The sequence below is a fragment of the Dipodomys merriami genome, unplaced genomic scaffold (genome assembly GCF_024711535.1).
Source record: "Dipodomys merriami isolate MVZ:Mamm:240054 unplaced genomic scaffold, mDipMer1.0.p SCAF_62, whole genome shotgun sequence".
In the NCBI taxonomy this organism is placed as follows: domain Eukaryota; kingdom Metazoa; phylum Chordata; class Mammalia; order Rodentia; family Heteromyidae; genus Dipodomys; species Dipodomys merriami.
The window spans coordinates 4184974-4202124 of NW_027206202.1; the positions used below are offsets into that span (position 1 = coordinate 4184974).

The window sequence follows — 17151 nt, forward strand, 5'->3', positions numbered from 1 at the left end:
TTTGATCCCCTCTCCTGGTTCACTCCCACCCGTGTCAAGTATTCTGTCCTTTCTATTCTAAAGTTTCTCTCAAGTCTGCATCCATTCTTGTTTCCCAATTCAATATCTTTCTAATGTGAATTAATGAGAAGCTTCCTAAGATCCTTAACACTGGCCTCTCCTCTGCTTCAATTTGTATTTCATACCAAAAGTAGATAGCTCTCTTAAAAAAAATAATTTTAAAGATTCATGACTCATGTTGCTTTCTACTCAATTTCATTAGCTTTCTAATACTTCATACAGAAAAAAAAATCCAATTCTTTGGCATGATACTGGAAGCACATTCATACTTGGTCCTTAAACTACCCACAGAGCCAGCTCTCTTTTCACTTCTTTCCAGAAATTCTACATTTAAGTTAACATGTCCCACCCCAGGCCCTTTCAAAAATCAGCTGATGGTCTATGACTCTCTCCTACTGCCCCATATGAGACTCTGAGCTCCTTGAAGGTGCAGCTCATATCTTAGGTCTATTTGAATCCCCAGCACCAAGCACAGTACCTGGCACACCGCAGAAGCTAAATAAATGTTTGCAGTTGCTTTCTAAAGATTTTTACTAGAAGAAACAAAGGAGAAAGAGTAAAAAGGTTACACACCCTTTCCCTTCTCCTTTTTTTGCCACTCAGACCCTGTAAGGAAAGACAAAGTCACAAAACAGCATGGTCCAGTGGGAAGAACACAGGGTAGGACTTAGAAGACCTGATCTCAAGTCCTTGCTCTGTTGCTTACTAGCTATGCAACTTTGGGGAAGTCACCACCTTTTCTAGTCTCAAAATTTCTCCTCAGTAGCCTATTTTAGAAAGTTATGACAATCAACTGACTATGTAAAACATGTAAAAGCAACTTCATAAGCTACATGGCAAGGCAATAGGCAAGTTCAGCCAAAAGAAAAAAAAAAAAAGATAAGATGACAATGGTAGGTCCTAGACTTAAGAATCCCAGGAATACAAGGGAGGGACTACTGTGATGGTCAGCTAGGTCACCTCCCCAATAGGTATGTGACTTCTAAGGCCTCTCAAAGAGTAATAGGGTGGGGAGGGCAGACTCACATCACTTGGCAGCCAGAGGCCCTCAGGAGGGCCAGACAGCAGCCCCAGAACCACCCACTAAGACCAGTGCTCCACACCAGTGTTCCCAAACCTGGCTCTGCATGGGACAGAAACCTCAGTCCAATTTCCAAACTTCAGCACATCTTGTGTATAGGAAGTCACATTTTTAACAAATGCCACATGATTCTCATGTAAAACCAGGTTTGGGAATACAAGCTGCCCACATAGAAAAACCAAACCCAGCTCATTCCTAGGGATTTTGGTCACAGGACCTATGGGATGAGGGAGGATGGAGATAGTGGGTGAATATGAAGAATGGTGACTGGCTGGGGATGGGGACTTGGTGAAGGGGTGGCATGGGATGAACTGGCAGTGGAATGGAAAGAGTCAACGTGCAGATTTGCCCTCCTCTTCATCCTCACCCCTGCAGATACCACCCTGGGGTGGGGTTGTTCCAGGCAGCACTGGTGTGGGGAAGAGGAGAGAAATCCCAAGCTGTAGCAGTGGGGAGAAAGGAAGTTCCTGTGGTCTTCGATTTTTCTAGGTAGCTGCCCATGTAAGAGGTTACTCCTAGGTAGGGATTGCCTGGACTGCACTGATAGCCGTAAATGGGCAGGCAAACAGTTTATTTCCTGTGGGCAAACTACCTTTGGAACTTAAAGTTTCAAGGGCTTTGCCCTTGAAGTGTTTACCTTCGACGACATTTTCTTGGTATATGGTGGCCAATTTAAAGATGAGTTAAGCTCTTGAGATGAGTTACTATTCCACATTCCAATCTCTACGTCCTCTTCCTCTTCCCAGCCAGCAGGGCGGTTCCCAGGCAACGGCAGATCATCACCACACCAGCCATCTTGCATAGATTTGGGCCCTGAGTGCAAATGTATGATACAAAGAGAACTGGGCTTTAATAAGACAGTTCTTTTTAGTGGATAGAAATACATTAAAAGAGCAGGGAGAGGGGACGTCTAATGAAAACAAAATATATTTTTACTTCTTGCCCCAAATCTGGATAAAAGGAATGTTTTATACTGAGTCAGAAGTTCCATTAAAATAGGATTTATTGTTATTGAAACATTCCATCAATCTCCCATGCCTTTCCAAACTAGAAGATTCCTAAACATGGGCAATGACAGCATTCTCGTTTGTGGTGACTTATTCTACATGGTGATACACAGGTCGGAAGGGATGAATAAAATTTGTAAGAATCAATTTTGATATGTATTTTCAAGAAAGTCCGTAAGTCCCAAACAGAAAGCATTTCATCTCCACATACACACTCTGGGATTCCTATAGGCTAGTACACAATACACGGGATGGTGACATGCTACACTGAACCCCATGGTCCTTTCTGAGAGACATCTGACAGACTGGGCATGTGTCTGGCATTGGGCTACTCAATCTCTCAGGTTGGATGCCATGATTATCTAATTGGGTAAAATTTAATTTAGATTACGGTAAGAATATGCAAATCATTTATAATTACAGTTTTGAGACGAAGAAATCGGAAAGATAAAAGAGCACATCATGTTACAAATTCAAGGCAAAGGACTGTGCATGAGTATCATCATCTACTAGGTTCCTCATCATAAGCTACATTATCAATCAGTTAGAAATATTATCCAAGTATTGAATGGCACTCAGTGAGTCGTCACCACTACTATAAAATGTCTGCCAGGGATTATGGATAACTTACCAGACTTGCTTAGCGCTTGTGGACCAACAGAGCTGGAGCCCCACGTAGATGTGTTGGATGCCGCAGCAATGGGTTCCCCCCAGCTGGGACCACTGTCTATGGGTTTACCCCATGCTGAAGTACCATTATCCACAGTTGTGGCTGGAGTAGAAGGCTCCCCCCAGGGCTCACCCCAGCCTTTAGAAAGCGTGGGAAAAGAAGTCATCAGCATAGGTGGTAAGGAGGTACAGTGGAATAAGGGACAACAAAGAACACTTTAGGGAACTAAGAATGAAGAACCTGAGGTTTAAGTACTGAACGATAATGCTCTCTGACAGGCAAAAAAATGATGGCATCTGTTTTACATAAAAAACACAAAACTGACCCCCTTGCCTTTTCCATGCTTCTCTACCATGCATGGCAGGGGCAGCATTTCAGTAAATAAACTTCTTTTCCCATCTTAAAAAAAAAAAAAAACAAAAAAACCCACAAAACTATTCCCATAACTTAATCGGTATAAAATTGTTTTAAACTTCTTCTTTCAAAGTTTCCCTCTAGGCTTAGAATACATCTTTTGAATAATATTAATTATGGTTACGTCTTCCTCCGGGACAAATTCAATTCCTGGAAAAGTGAAGTCATTCTAAAACAAACCTAGTGAACTGAAGGAGGTGATGCAGTTCATAACAGTATAAAGATTTATGCTACTAATTGTTACCGGAAGTATAATCTTTTTACATCACTGTACTAAACAAAGAGTAAGCACCCTACTTTTATCTGTACTGGATAATGCTTATTTAAAAAAATTGAGGACTGGGAAGTTGGCTCAGTGGTAGAGTGCTTGCTTCGTATGCCTAAGTCCCTGGGTTAGAATCCTCAACAGCACATAAGCAGAAAAAAGCCGGAAGTGGCACTGTGGCTCAAGTGGTAGAGTGCTAGCCTTGAGATGAAGAGCTGAGGGACAGGGACAGTGCCAAAGCCAAGGCCCAGAGTTCAGCCCCCACAACTGACAAAAATAAATAAATAAAATAAATTGAAATCATTAGGTTGAAGTTGTCCAAAGTCAAGAAAACCGATGTCTTGGGGCTGGGAAGGTGGCTCAGTGGTAGAGTGCTTGCCTTGCATGCATGAGGCCCTCGGTTTGATTCCTCAGCACCACATAAGCAGAAAAAGCCAGAAGTGGGGCTGAGCCTCAAGTGGCAGAGTGCTAGTCTACAGCTGAAGAGCTGAGGGACAGCGCCCAGGCCCAGAGTTCAGGCCCCATGACCAACAAAAAAAAAAAAAAAAGAAAGAAAAAGAAAGAAAACCTATGTCTTAAACATGTAAACATTCTGTTTACAAGAAATGAATAGTGATGCTTTCCCTCCCTCAGGTACATAACTGTTCCTTCTAAGAATTAAAACTAATTAATACAATGAAAATATCCCTACCCCTATGTCCAATGAGACAATCATTCAACAAAACTCCACTAACAGAGTGCATGCCAATCACATTTAATGGTGCTATTGTCAAGATAATTTGCACAAGGAATTAGTTCATTATAGGAGAGGGAATAAGGGATATATACTAGAAGGATATTGTCAACTGTCTGTGTTGACATGGACTTCATGCCTAAGATCAAACAGCACTAAGTGGTTGGAGCACACACCGTACTTAGACACTGGCTTTTTTTTTCTTTTGTCTGTCACAGGACTTGAACTTTGGGCATGAGAGCTGTCCCTGAGCTGTTCAACTCAAGGTGAGCGCTCTACCACTTGAGCCACCATGCCACTACCGGTTTCCTAGTGATTTATTGGAGGTAAGAGTCTCATGGACTTTCCTGCCCGGGCTGGCACTGAATCGTGATTCTCAGATCTCAGCCTCCTGATTATAGGCGTGAGCCACCAGCGCCCGGCTAGACACTGGCTTTATTGTGGGGTATTTTAGTGAAATTATAATACCTGAAAATTAAGGTTTGACTTAGAACAACTGAGGGAAAAGTACAGTATTCCCACTTGACAACCACTTTCCAATTTCTCCCTGTCTGTTGCATTCCTAACAGAAAATGGAGTATACTGGATTCACCAATGAAATTGCCAAAGATAGTGCTCCAGTACATGGGTGTGCATGACCCACAGAATTTCTTCAAGCTTTCTTTGATCAGCACAGAAAGGCCTTTGCGTCCTCATTCATGTACTCTGTTAAGCAAAAGACCAACAGCAAGCTGACACAAAGCTCACTTCCAGCATACTGTCAAGTACTTTCTAAGACCACTGGACCGACTCCATAAAGTGAAAGCTTACCAGAGCCACTGCTCGTCTCCTTGTTTGAGATGGCACTTGCAGATGGTAGCAGCTGATGTACCTGTGCTTGCTGGTCTGAACGGCTGCTGCCATTTGGGACGTTTCGGTTCCACATGTTCACATTTTTGTAGTTGTACTTGCTTGGATCTCCCCAAGCGGAAGTTCCATCATCAATCTCCATTTTGCGTCGAATCGACTCTGGAGATGGTTCCTCCCAGCCTGTGGGCTCTTCTTCTTTTGTTGGGGCTGGTATAGGTCCCCCCAACCAGCCTGTCCCAGGTGGTTTGCCCGTGGCTGATGGGATTCCCCAAGATCCAACAATGTCTTGTTGTTTGTTCCAGTCTGGAGGGCTGACTGGCTTTGACGAATCTCCCCAACCTAGAGACTGATTAGACTTTGGAGGGTCTCCCCATCCCTGGGAAGGGTTAGGTTTAGAGGATTCATCCCATCCTGATGAATTATTTGGGTTTATGTTATTCCCCCAAGTAAAAGAACTAGTTTTACCAAGTTCATTCCAACCAGAAACAGACCTGTCACTGTCACTACCTCCTGAGCTGGACTTCTTATTGGCCTCACCCCAATGGTTACTCCTCGTTTCTCCCCAGTTATCACTGGCAGAAACAGGCCAACCTTGGTTTGATTTTTGTCCATCACCCCACCCCTGCTTGTTCTTTTGCGAATCATTCCACGTGGACTTCTCTTCTTTGCAATTTCCCCACTGATTGCTCTTGATCATTCCTGTAGCAGCAGAGTCATCTTCCCACCCCCCCTGGCAGTTTGAGCCTTTGGAATCTCCCCACCTCAGGGCAGGTTTGGGATCGCCCCACCCCGGTACAGATGAGGTATCATTACTATTAGGGCTAGTCTTCTCTATACATGCCCCTGAGTTAAAAGTCTGTGTTGCAGAGCTTCCCCAGGCCTCTGTCCCGTTGTCCGCCTTTCTTTCCCCTCTAGGTGATGCTTCGGTATCCCAGGCAGTATTCTGCTTAATAGGAGTCTGTCCCCAACCAGAGTTGGATAGGACACGTGGATCTAAGTCAGTTCTGTTTACAATGCTTTGGAGTAATGTGTGCTGGTCAATTTTCCTTCTATCTCTACTCTGACTTTCCCCAGTTCCTTTCTCCTCGAGGCGTCCAGTGCTTTCTGTACTACCATCGCTCTCCACCGTGCCTCCGGCTTTGGCCCACACACTGCTTTGCTCATTTGTCTGAGATGTGGCAGAACCCTGATCCTCTTCCTCAGTAGATTTCCATCCGTTTGTAAACTTTTTACTGTTGCCATTTGCACTGTCGTTGGAATGTGGATTGCTAGGCAGTTTGTTCCACTCGATGCTGGCTATGTTCGTGCCAGTGTTTTGTGCAGTGGTTCCCCATCCTCTTCGGCTTCCTCCGGAGTTCACCCCGTTTCCACTTCCCCATGATGTACTCGGAGTACTCGCCGCTCCAGCCTCCCACACACTGCTTCCTTTATTTGTGTTAACTTGAAAGTTAGTGCCCAGAGGCCCATTCACGCCAGGCTGCATTAGAGTTGCATTCACAGTGTCACCATTAGCTTGGCCGTTGGGGCCTGAACATTTGTCTCCAGAGTAATTAGAACCATACGCACCCCACGTAGTACCGTAAGAGCCTCCACTTTTTGACTCTCCATTGCTAAGATGAGAAAGAGAAGTGCCATTCATAACCGATGGAGCCTGTATCTGAGGATGATTCATTGTGCTCACACGCCAGGCCCCTGCATTACTACTAGGCAGTTCAGTATTCTGTACTGATCCGGAGTTTGGTAAACTAGAGGTCATAAAGTTAGTAGTGTTATTTGGTCCAGTCATTTCAGTGGTAATATTTTGAGGTTGACCACTGAATGAAACCTTCTGTGTACCACTGACTTCAGATTCACAAGTTTCCTGAAGGCTTCCCCAGGTACCATGAGTAGAAGAACCACTCACTTTAGAGTTAATACTCTGATTGTTAGGCATCTGGCCAAGGGTACTGCACTGGATAGTGATGCCAGAACTACCACTCCCTACAGGCCCTTTTAGGGCAAGTCCATTGTTTTCTAATACTGGCCAGGCACCATGGTTGCTAGCTGAATTCAAAGTGCTTGGATTTAACCCTCCATTTGATGAAGAACTTGCAGTGCCCCAAGCGTTCATTCTATTGTTGCTACTTTCTGGTTTGCTTTCAGGAGCATCCACAGAGACCTGACATGTGCTTGCAATGGCTGCGTGGGGAAAGCCCCACGGCCCGGTACTGCCTCCGTGGCCCACATTATTGCTGTTGCCAACCACAAACTTGTTTTGGGAGCCAAGTCCAGTGCTGTTCCGAAGGCTATCTTTTTCACCTCCTGTGCTCCCTGAAGCCATGATAGTAATGTTTCTCTCTGATTCAGAACTGGAGGCAGAATCAGCATCCATACATTCTGAAGCCGACTCTGGATCACTGCCAGGGGCTGAGGGCCATGCTTCTTTGTCCAACAAGTCGTTTACAACAGCATTCTTACAGTTTGTGCTACAGTCACTGGTAGAAGACACAGGTCCCTGCTGGGTATTTTCATAATGGGATCCTGAAGTATTGTGATTTATATCTAGAATAAAGGAGAAGCACAACTATTTATAAAGTGTTAGTCATTTCAAAATGACACTAAGTAGGCTCAAAAAATGATGACTATATTAGAAATGCATGTGGTTCCTTGACTTGAGGAAGACATGGCACAGGCAGCATGGTTACAAAGGCCCTGGGTCATCATCCCGCCATTTCTTCCATATCCATTCATTTCATAGGCACAAGTTTGCTGATGTTAATTCTAAGACCCTTCAACACAGTCTGGAACATACAGAGTCCCTCAACAAATACTGGCTGGGTAAATAGTTAACATGCCAGCAAACACAAGGATTTCAGATCTGAGAGGACTGGGTAGTAGTGATGTAGGTAACAGAACCACCCAGGCCAGGAGGAATGTAGATAGGTAAAGATAAGGAAGAAGTTCAGACTGGGTGAAGTGTGGTAAGCATATTTTAGGATAATTTTTCTGTCCTGTTTCCTAAAATACTTGTCCACACAATTCTTTAGCAAGTCTGTAGGAATTCCAAAGTCCTTTCCATTTTGTCAGTGCCTATACTCAAATAAAGTGCTGCACACAAGCAAGAATATTCTGACTCTCATAAAAATTTCCCAATTTGTTCTTATAAACATGTTGATTAAGAGAAAACTGAAAAAAAAAATTAAGGACCAAGTATAGTTAAAAACAAAAACAAAGCCAGGCGCCGGTGGTTCACGCCTGTAATCCTAGTTACTCAGGAGGCCAAGATCTGAGAATCTCGGTTCAAACCCAGCTGGGGCAGTGAAATCCTTGAGACTCTTATCTCTAATAAACCACTAGAAAACCGGAAGTGGCACTGTGGCTCAAGCAGTAGAGCACTTGCCTTGAGCTGAAGAGCACAGGAAGAGTACCCAAGCCCAGAGTTCAAGCCCCACCACCGACAAAAAAAACAACCACCTCAGTTGCTGAGGTTAAAGATCAGAATTGACCAGTTACAGAGTCCCATAATCTTAAGTTATCATCCTGTTAGTATACCACAGACAGGGTCAGCTACTGCTTTCTGACAGCTGCCCTAAGTCTTTATGCTCTCTTGCTCCAAGGACATAGGAGGGAGAAACTCCTCAAAGATATTAACCTGCATGTTTGCATTTATACTATTTTGAGGGCTACTTATATTTTTAGCTCCCTGTTAAAAGAAAGCAGCAGAATCACATGTACTGCTTTAAAAAACATATGCTCAGGCTGGGAAGGTAGGCTAAGTGATAGAGTGCTTGCCCTGTATGCATGAGGCCCTGGGTTCAATTCCTCAGCACCATATAAGCAGAAAAAGCTGGAAGTGGCGCTGTGGCGCTCAAGTAATAGAGCACTAGCCTTGAGCTGAAGAGCTCAGGGACACCGCCCAGGCCCAGAGTTCAGGCCCCACGACCAACAAAAAACAAAACAAAACAAAAACAAAACATACGCTCAAGTCATGTCCCAGACATAACAAATGAACCTCTAGGGATTACAGGCAGGATTAGGAAATAAATGGAAGACACTGCTAGGGTGCTTTGCTAACACACAAAAAAATTCTGATTCAGGGCTGAGAAGGTGTCTCAGTGGTAGAGCGCTTGCCTTGCATGCCTGAGGCCCTGGGTTCGATTCCTCAGCACCACATAAGCAAAAAGAAAAAGCCAGAAGTGGCGCTGTGGCTCAAGTGGTAGAGCGCTAGCCTTGAGCTGAAGAGCTGAGGGGCAGCGCCCAGGCCCAGAGTTCAGGCCCCATGACCGGACCCCCCCCCCCAAAAAAAAAATACGGATTCAGCTTGTATCACTTTCTCTCAAAGCACATTTGTTAGGAAATAAAAAGACAATGAGCTAGAAAGAGTGGCAGGAAAGGGACTAGAGAGACCAGGTATGTACAGAGTCATGTTGTTAAGCTGTCAATCAAGTGTGTTGACTTGCAATGTCCATAAGCAGGTCTTCTTATGAATTAGAAGGCACCAGAAAATCAGTCTCACCAAGTACAAATAAATCTGTATACCAACACATGCATTAGCATCATGACCCAGTGTTTGCTTTTAGCCCCGAGTCTTTGCAAACAACCCTACAGCAAGGGCATTACCTTTGCTCTTCAGATGAGAAAATCAAGATACAGAAGTTAACTTGTGGAAAACAAGAGAGAAACCAAGTGAGACTTGTCAGAATCTTCCATAAAGCAAGAGGTCCGGAACTCTAGACAGACACCTGAAAGTTTACCAGACCCAGATCTGATAAACAAGGTCATGCAGGGCACTGGTGGCTCATGCCTATAATCTTCTCGGGAGGCTGAGAACTGAGGATCATGATTTGAGGTGATTCAAAGCCAGCCCAAGCAGGAAAAGTCTGCGTGACTCTTATCTCCAATAAACTACAAGAAAACTGGAAGTGGTGCTGTGGTTCAAGTGGTAGAGCACTAGCCTTGAGCTGAAGAGCTCAGGGACAGCACCCAAGCCCAGAGTTCAAGCCCCAGGACTCACCAAAAAACAAATAAATAAAAAATATGGTCTTGGGGATCAAATCCAGGGCCTTGTGCAATGCAAGTACTCTACCCTTGCTATGCTCTAACCCTTGGAATTTATGAGACATGGGTCTTTTAATTACTGGCCTCAAACTTGCAATCTTCCTGTCTGTCTCCCATGCGCTGGAGATGCACAGAATCTGGTTCTGTCAGCAAGGTTATCTTTTGTAGGGCATTTAGCTCACTGCTGTCAGCAAGTTAAGTCTTCCACAGAAATTACTCTATTTTCACTGTGCTAATGCTTTCTATCCCCACATTTTAAAATTTACATACAAATGAAAATAGAAAACTGCCAATACCTGGTTTCTGACCCCCATTTTCTCATTCACTGTACTTAGGTGCCATTTGATTCCAAGGAGAAAAATACCTAACATTCAAAAGTACAGGATGAAGACAAAAAATTGTTTTTGAAGCTGGGTGCTGGTGGCTCACGCTACTCAGGAGGCTGAGATATGAGTATCGAGGTTCAAAACCAGCCCAGGAAGGAAAAGTCCCTGAGATTCTTATCTCCAATTAACCACCAGAAAACCAGAAGTAGTGCTGTGGCCCAAGTGGTAGAGCACTAGCCTTGAGCTGAAGAGCTCAGGGACAGTGCCCAAGCCCAGAGTTCAAGCCCCACAACTGACAAAAAAAATAAAATAAATAAATAAATTGTTTTTGAGTCACAGTGAATTCCTAAATACATTCTCCATCTATTCAGTGTGCTAAGTGGGTATCTTTTGGCATAACTGTTAGGGCATGGAGAACACTCATGGAGGTATCTTTGAGGCCAACCAGATAGGCCTCACTTGCCTTTTGCTAAGCACCAATCACTGGGCTCTCCAAGTACAGACCAAGTCCTAAGCAATTGCTCATACCAGATGCTGAAAAACAAGTTTCCAAGTCAAAAGGTCAGTGGACTTCTGAGAACTTCTGAACAGAACCAAGCCTGTAACCATGAAGATTCCTACCCCTCCCTGCCCCAAAGAGGGTACTCTTTCAAGCAGCTTTGTATTCAGACAACTATCATTGACTAGCTATGTGATCACAGGCATAATCCTCAACCTGTTTTGTGCCTTACGTCCCTCATCTGGAAAGCAGAGATAGGAACTGTACCAAAATCATTTGTTATGAGGGTTAAACAACTAAGAAGTGAAAGTGCTTTGCACTTTATCCAGTCTTCATGACTTAATAAACAAAGGGCATTATCACCAATTAATATGCTCATGGTTATCACCATTTTCAGTCTTGCCTCCCAAACATGGATCATCATTCTACCAGCCTCTGTCAAGAGGAAGATAAACAGCACTCATAAAACAAATTGCTTATTTACAATCTTCACTTTGACATTTCAAACAGAATGTCAACTACTCAACTTACACTCCCCAGACTCCTCTCCCAACAAGAAACTTCTTTCCTAAATCAAAGACCTAACCTCTACCTAACTCCCCGTGTAAGAAAATCCAAAACACTACCAATTCCAAATCCATATGTTGTCCTTCAAATCTACAACAGTTCAGTCTTTACTACTGTTCTACTAGACAATGCAGAAGTGTTTCTGCTATCAGTCTTTACCTGGGTGTTACTTCCCTATAGCCGGAGTAAGAAGTAAGGTTGAGCACTAAAAACAAACTACACAGGTTGAAAATAACTGGTCCTAAGAATTTTAATTTAACAGTAAAATAATCAATTCCTAGACAAAGGGGAAAAAAGGCAAAAGCACTTTCATTAACACTAGTATTCAACTCTACTGGAAGCACTATTTGGTAAAAATAGGATCCAAAATTGAGAGTTAAACAAAATGGAGAGAAGAGAAAAAAAAAAAAAATCAACAAATAGAAACAGTCATTCTCCAATAAGCAGAAATAACCGTAGTGGAAAAAACAGCCTAATCACCAAGAAATACAAAATCACTTGGAATTAAAGCTAACAAAAAACAATCAAGTCTTGTATGATTGAATTTTATTGTAGCCCATAGAAGACAAGCTGATTAAGTACAGAAGTTTAGGAATAAATTACCCAAGTATATTTCAACAAAACAAACTGTTAACCACAGTCTATAATGGAATTAAAAGTAAATTTAGGGCAGGAGAAGTGGTTCAAGAGGTAGAATGCTTGCCTAGTAAGCATAAGGCCCTAAGTTCAAACCCCAAAATACAAACCAAAAAATAAAGTGATCTTTTAAAATTTATGGTTAATAAATGAGAGAATACTTCTCCTAAAGAAGAGTTTAGGGGGGGAATGATCACCATTAGCATGCACCAATGAGACAGTACTGTGCTGAGAGCACACAGGCCAGAAAACACAGCCTAGCACACAGCCAATATGTGACAAAGGCGTGTCCAAAGTTAGCACTTATAGTCATAAAGATGTAACCATTTACTGCATGCCATGCCACTTTTTATAAAGTAAGTGAGTTTCAGGTGAAGTTCTTAGGCGCTGGAAAAAGGATCTTCATTCCTGGAAAAAAATGTTTCTAAAAGAGGCAATATATCAAAAATAACACCAAATAATTAAAACATTACAAGTTGAAACTATGAAGTCATTAATACTTTTTATACATAAAAAACCATAGAAAAGCCGGGCACAGGCGACTCATGCCTATAATCCTAGCTACTCAGGAGGTTGAGATCTGAGGATCACAGTTCAAAGCCAGCCCGAGCAAGAAAGTCTGTGAACCTCTTACCTCCAATAAACCACAAGAGAAAACCAGAAGTGGCATTAGAGCTCAAGTGATAGAGTGCTAGCCTTGAGCTGAAGAGCTGAGGGACACAGGGCTCAGGCCCAGAGTTCAAGCTCCATGAACAACCCAAAAAAAAAAAAAGCCATAGAAGAAACAACATTTGACTACTGTTTGGTGCTGACCCTCAGACTTGAACTTAAGAGCTAGTTGTCCCTGAGCTCTGTGCTCAAGGATGACACTATACCATTTAAGACACAGCTCCAGTTCTAGGGGTTTTGGGTGCTTAATTGGACGTAAGAGATTCACGAATTTGATTCACGAATTTTCCTGCCTGGGCTGGCTTCAAACCATGATCAAGATCTCATCCTCCTGAGTAGCGAGGATTATAGGCATGAGCCATTGGTTCCTGGCTACTTAAAGTGAACATTTTAATGTCAGAATAAAAAAGCAAACGCTAGAATATGTTCTGCAAGTGTGTTCTATCACCTTTAATGTTAGTTAAAAAAAAAAAAAAATGTCTCAAATTCTGGCCATGACCTGATTTGGAGATGGCCGTGGTGCTCTAAATTTGCCTTTTGGTATGTCTTCCTATGTATGACAGGAAAATAAGGAGCAGTACCATCAGTAATTATTAGCTAAAATTCCATTTAAAATATGGAACATGTGCTACTTTCAACAAAACTGAGATGAAAAGGCTCTTTTATATCCAGGATGAGTCACAAGCATTTTTAGTAATAAAAAGATTGTAGTTTTAGAAAGAAAAAAAATGACACTAGAAGAACAGACACTACTATAACTGAAGGAGGAAAAATGTATTTTCCTTTCACACAAGGAAGTTCAAACTCACTGTCCTAAATGATCTACAGAATCAACACACAGCAACATCTTAAGGAGAAATCAGAAGCCCAGCACTGTTCTATGTATCACATAAAGCTGTAAGCACAGTATCCTACTAACACAGTCCTCAAAGGCAATCAGGGACAACAGCTCAAGCAGCACCTCAGAAAGGACAGTATTTAACAATGTGGGGGCAGCAAATACTGCTTACAACTCAAGTAACTAACAAAGAACCAGCGTGTTCAGGAAGAACTTAGAATAACGGAAATGCATGTGTTCTTATAAAATATATAGCACGTACTGGTCAAACAAGTTTAATATCTACTTTCTGCCCTAATGACTTGAAATCTCACTAGCGAGAAAGCTTTGGATTAATGCTTGGGTTTTACAATGTTTCCAGTAATATGAGAGAACTTCAGCTGCAAAATTTCAAATATTTCTTCAGTAAGAGAAAATTCAAGATGTCTCTTTCATGGATTTTAGCCTGTGGTCCAGCATCAACAAACTCTGTTAAGTTTCAGTTAACACATGTACTTGCAGATCTGCAGCCAGTTGTCAACTGTGTGATATAGCTTAAGAAGCACAAACAGAGAGTATGGTTGGTAGTCTTCCAACAGAACAGGATAGAAGCTACCAGCCCACCTGTGTTCTAGGCAAAACCAACCACAATGCACAGAACATGGTTTAAGACAATGAAGCATGGTAGAGAAAAGGCTATATTCTTTTAACTATACATTTTTGTATTTTTAGAGTCTAGATCTGATTTCAGTAAAAATAAAGACTAATGTTTTTGATCAAGTGAACAGGAGCTGTTCAGGGTTACATAACACTAAGGTGATGCACAACAGATTGTAAGCATACTCCCCTCTCCCCTCCAAGAACTCTGAAAAGAACACAAGGATAGAAATTCTGTAGGAGCCTCAAGAGTATATAGAGGTTAAAGGAGTTTTTCGAAGGAGAGTAGAGACTCGAGGATGTTCCTAGATAAAGAGAACGTACAATGCCAGAAACAGAAGTTAAAAGATGTACACCAATTACAAGATGTATACTACCCTGAGAAGACCAAAGCAAGAGTCAGAAGAGTGGACAGTGTTAGTGTATTTTTTGATGAACATGACTATCAGATGACACTGTTAGATTGGTGCTAACTCCCCTTTTCTTAAGGTTGATAATGGTACCAGGCTTGTGTATAAGACTATCTTGAGGCACCACCTGGGTGAAATGTTGGCTGCCACTTTCATAATGAACATATGTGTGCACATATATGCATGTTTCTGTGTACACATATACAAGAAAAAGAGAAACAGTAAGTTAGATATGAAGTCAAGATGGGACCACTGGAGGTGGGTGGAAATACTCACTGTAAGAGCCATTTTGTTTTTCTGAATAAATCATGTTGGATGGATAAAAAGTCAGTTTGGCCCCTAATAACATAACTGAAAATATCAGTCCCTCTTAAGTCCTTCATTCCATGGTCAGGTGTCCTCATTTGGAGTTACTGGGGTGGCAGCACAATCTATTAGGGCTCCAACAAAGTCAACTGCAAGAGGTCACCTCAATTAAAGCCATCGACCAATGTTGTAGCTATGAAGTGAAGGCCAAAGCTTGGTTGAAGGGTTGTCTGGTTTGACTAGCATGGGTGCTAACAAAAATGACCATGTGAAGGTACTTAGGGAGGGCACATAGCATTCACCACAGGTCCTGTCACTGCTTTCCACTATTTACTTCACTTACCTGCTGTCAGCATCTGACTTTTCATTTATAAAATAACTCATCTCATCCTGGTCCTGTCCCCTACTTTCTGACTACACCGAGCAAGTGAGAAGCAGATTCTACAGCTGGCAAACAGAGGCATTATCTAACATACTTCCTTTTATCCTGCACTGTACATGAACCTCATTCATGCCAAATATACTCCACAATCCACCTTTGTTCAAAAAGGCCAAATTCAAGTAGACATTAAGTGAAAATGGTTACAATCAGATTCCCATGACTCTAAACTAGCAGTGGTAGTTGTCAGACTTTGTGTCTCTAGTCTGTTGCGCCTGCTGTTTACCCAATCCAGTCGTCAGTCTTCATTGGGTACTGGGCTGCTTCCTCCTCTGGAAAGTGCAGGGGACTCTGCCTGCCTGGTTTATGAAGTGAGACAAAGTGTGCTGATAGCATGTGTGGGTCACAGCAAATGCACTCCACAAAGACCAGTCACTATATCACCATTCTTAGCTTAAGACTGTCACAGCCTCTTGCACTAACCCAGTAGACCCTCATAAAGTTCTTTTAGACAGCAGAATGTTTTTCCTCCTCAGACATTTAGCAGGTGTCTTCCTGTGCCCATCCCTGTGCCTTCTTCTGGTCTGATTGATCCTCTGTTAAACTTTCAGTTCTTTGTACCCACATTTACTTTTTTTTTTTTTTTGTCAGTCAGTCATGGGGCTTGAACTCAGGGCCTGGGCGTCGTTCCTGAGCTCTTTTGCTCAAGGATAGTGCTCTAGCAAGCACTTTGAGCCACAGCACCACTTCTGGTTTTCTGGAGACAAGAATTTCATAGACTTTTCTGCAATCCTCAGATCTCAGCCTCCAGTGTAACTATGATTACAGGTGTGAACCACTAGTGCCAGGCTCCACTTCACTTTTGAAAAACAAGATTCTTATACTCATTTTCATTCAAAGCAGCTTAGCTCTTTTTTTCCCCCCCAAACTTCTTAAATTGACCATCTTATAAACATACTACCCCATCTTGATGTTTGCTTAATAATCATACATACCATCTTACAGAACTCACCAGCAGGCTGGCCAGCATTTGTTGTGTAAATAATCTCTACCAAAGTCTTAACTATGGATTTTTCTTTTCTTTTCTTGTTTTTTTTGTGGGTCATGGGACTTGAACTGAAGACCTGAGAGTCTCTGCTCAAAATTAGTGCTCTACCACTTGAGCTACAGCTTCACTTCTAGCTTTTTGGTGGTTAATTAGATATAAGAATCTCACAGACTTTCTTGTCCCAGCTGGCTTTGAACTGCAATCCTCAGATCTTAGCCTCCTGAGTAGCCAGGATTATAGGCATGAGCCACCAGCGACCAGCTTTAACTATGGATTTCTTATGCTGACAATCAATCTTATTTTTTCTAACCTGGCTTCCCAAATAAAATTCAAACTACAAACTGTCTATTTCTTGTCATTAGAGCCAATGTCTAAACCAAGTCTTTTGAAAAGTGCAGACTTTTCTAAAATGTTAAAGAGCAAGTAATTCATTCAACATCTAAACATGAGGCACTGTTAGTTGCCTTAAAATGTCATTTAATTTAGTCCTCACATTAACCTCACAGGGTTGCTGTGAACTCTATCCAAACTAAAGATTAATAAAGATGGTCAATGAGTTAAATTTCCTGGTCAATTTCATTCAGGTCAACCAGGGGCTAGAAGAGTAGGCAGTAGTCTTAACTAAGTTTGGTAACTTAAATTTCCGCACTTTCCATCAAAAACATGTTGTTCTAAATACCCATGCTAGAAACTCACATTGAATCCTCTGTCTCCTTACCTG

At 42.3% G+C, this 17151-nt stretch overlaps 1 protein-coding gene across 7 annotated transcripts in view; it reads right to left on the reverse strand.

Annotated features, from left to right (window-relative positions):
- Tnrc6a (trinucleotide repeat containing adaptor 6A) overlaps positions 1–17151 on the reverse strand; it is an 85526-nt gene that overhangs the window by 19454 nt on the left and 48921 nt on the right. For 6 of the 7 annotated variants that reach the window (XM_070004312.1, XM_070004307.1, XM_070004311.1 and 3 more), the window contains 4 exons: positions 5041–7620; positions 2780–2956; positions 1779–1954; positions 634–666 (listed from right to left, as the gene is read on the reverse strand). In XM_070004312.1, the coding sequence (XP_069860413.1) occupies positions 634–666; positions 1779–1954; positions 2780–2956; positions 5041–7620 (2966 nt within the window). The remainder of the gene's footprint in view (positions 1–633; positions 667–1778; positions 1955–2779; positions 2957–5040; positions 7621–17151) is intronic. The other variant, XM_070004308.1, reaches the window with a different exon arrangement.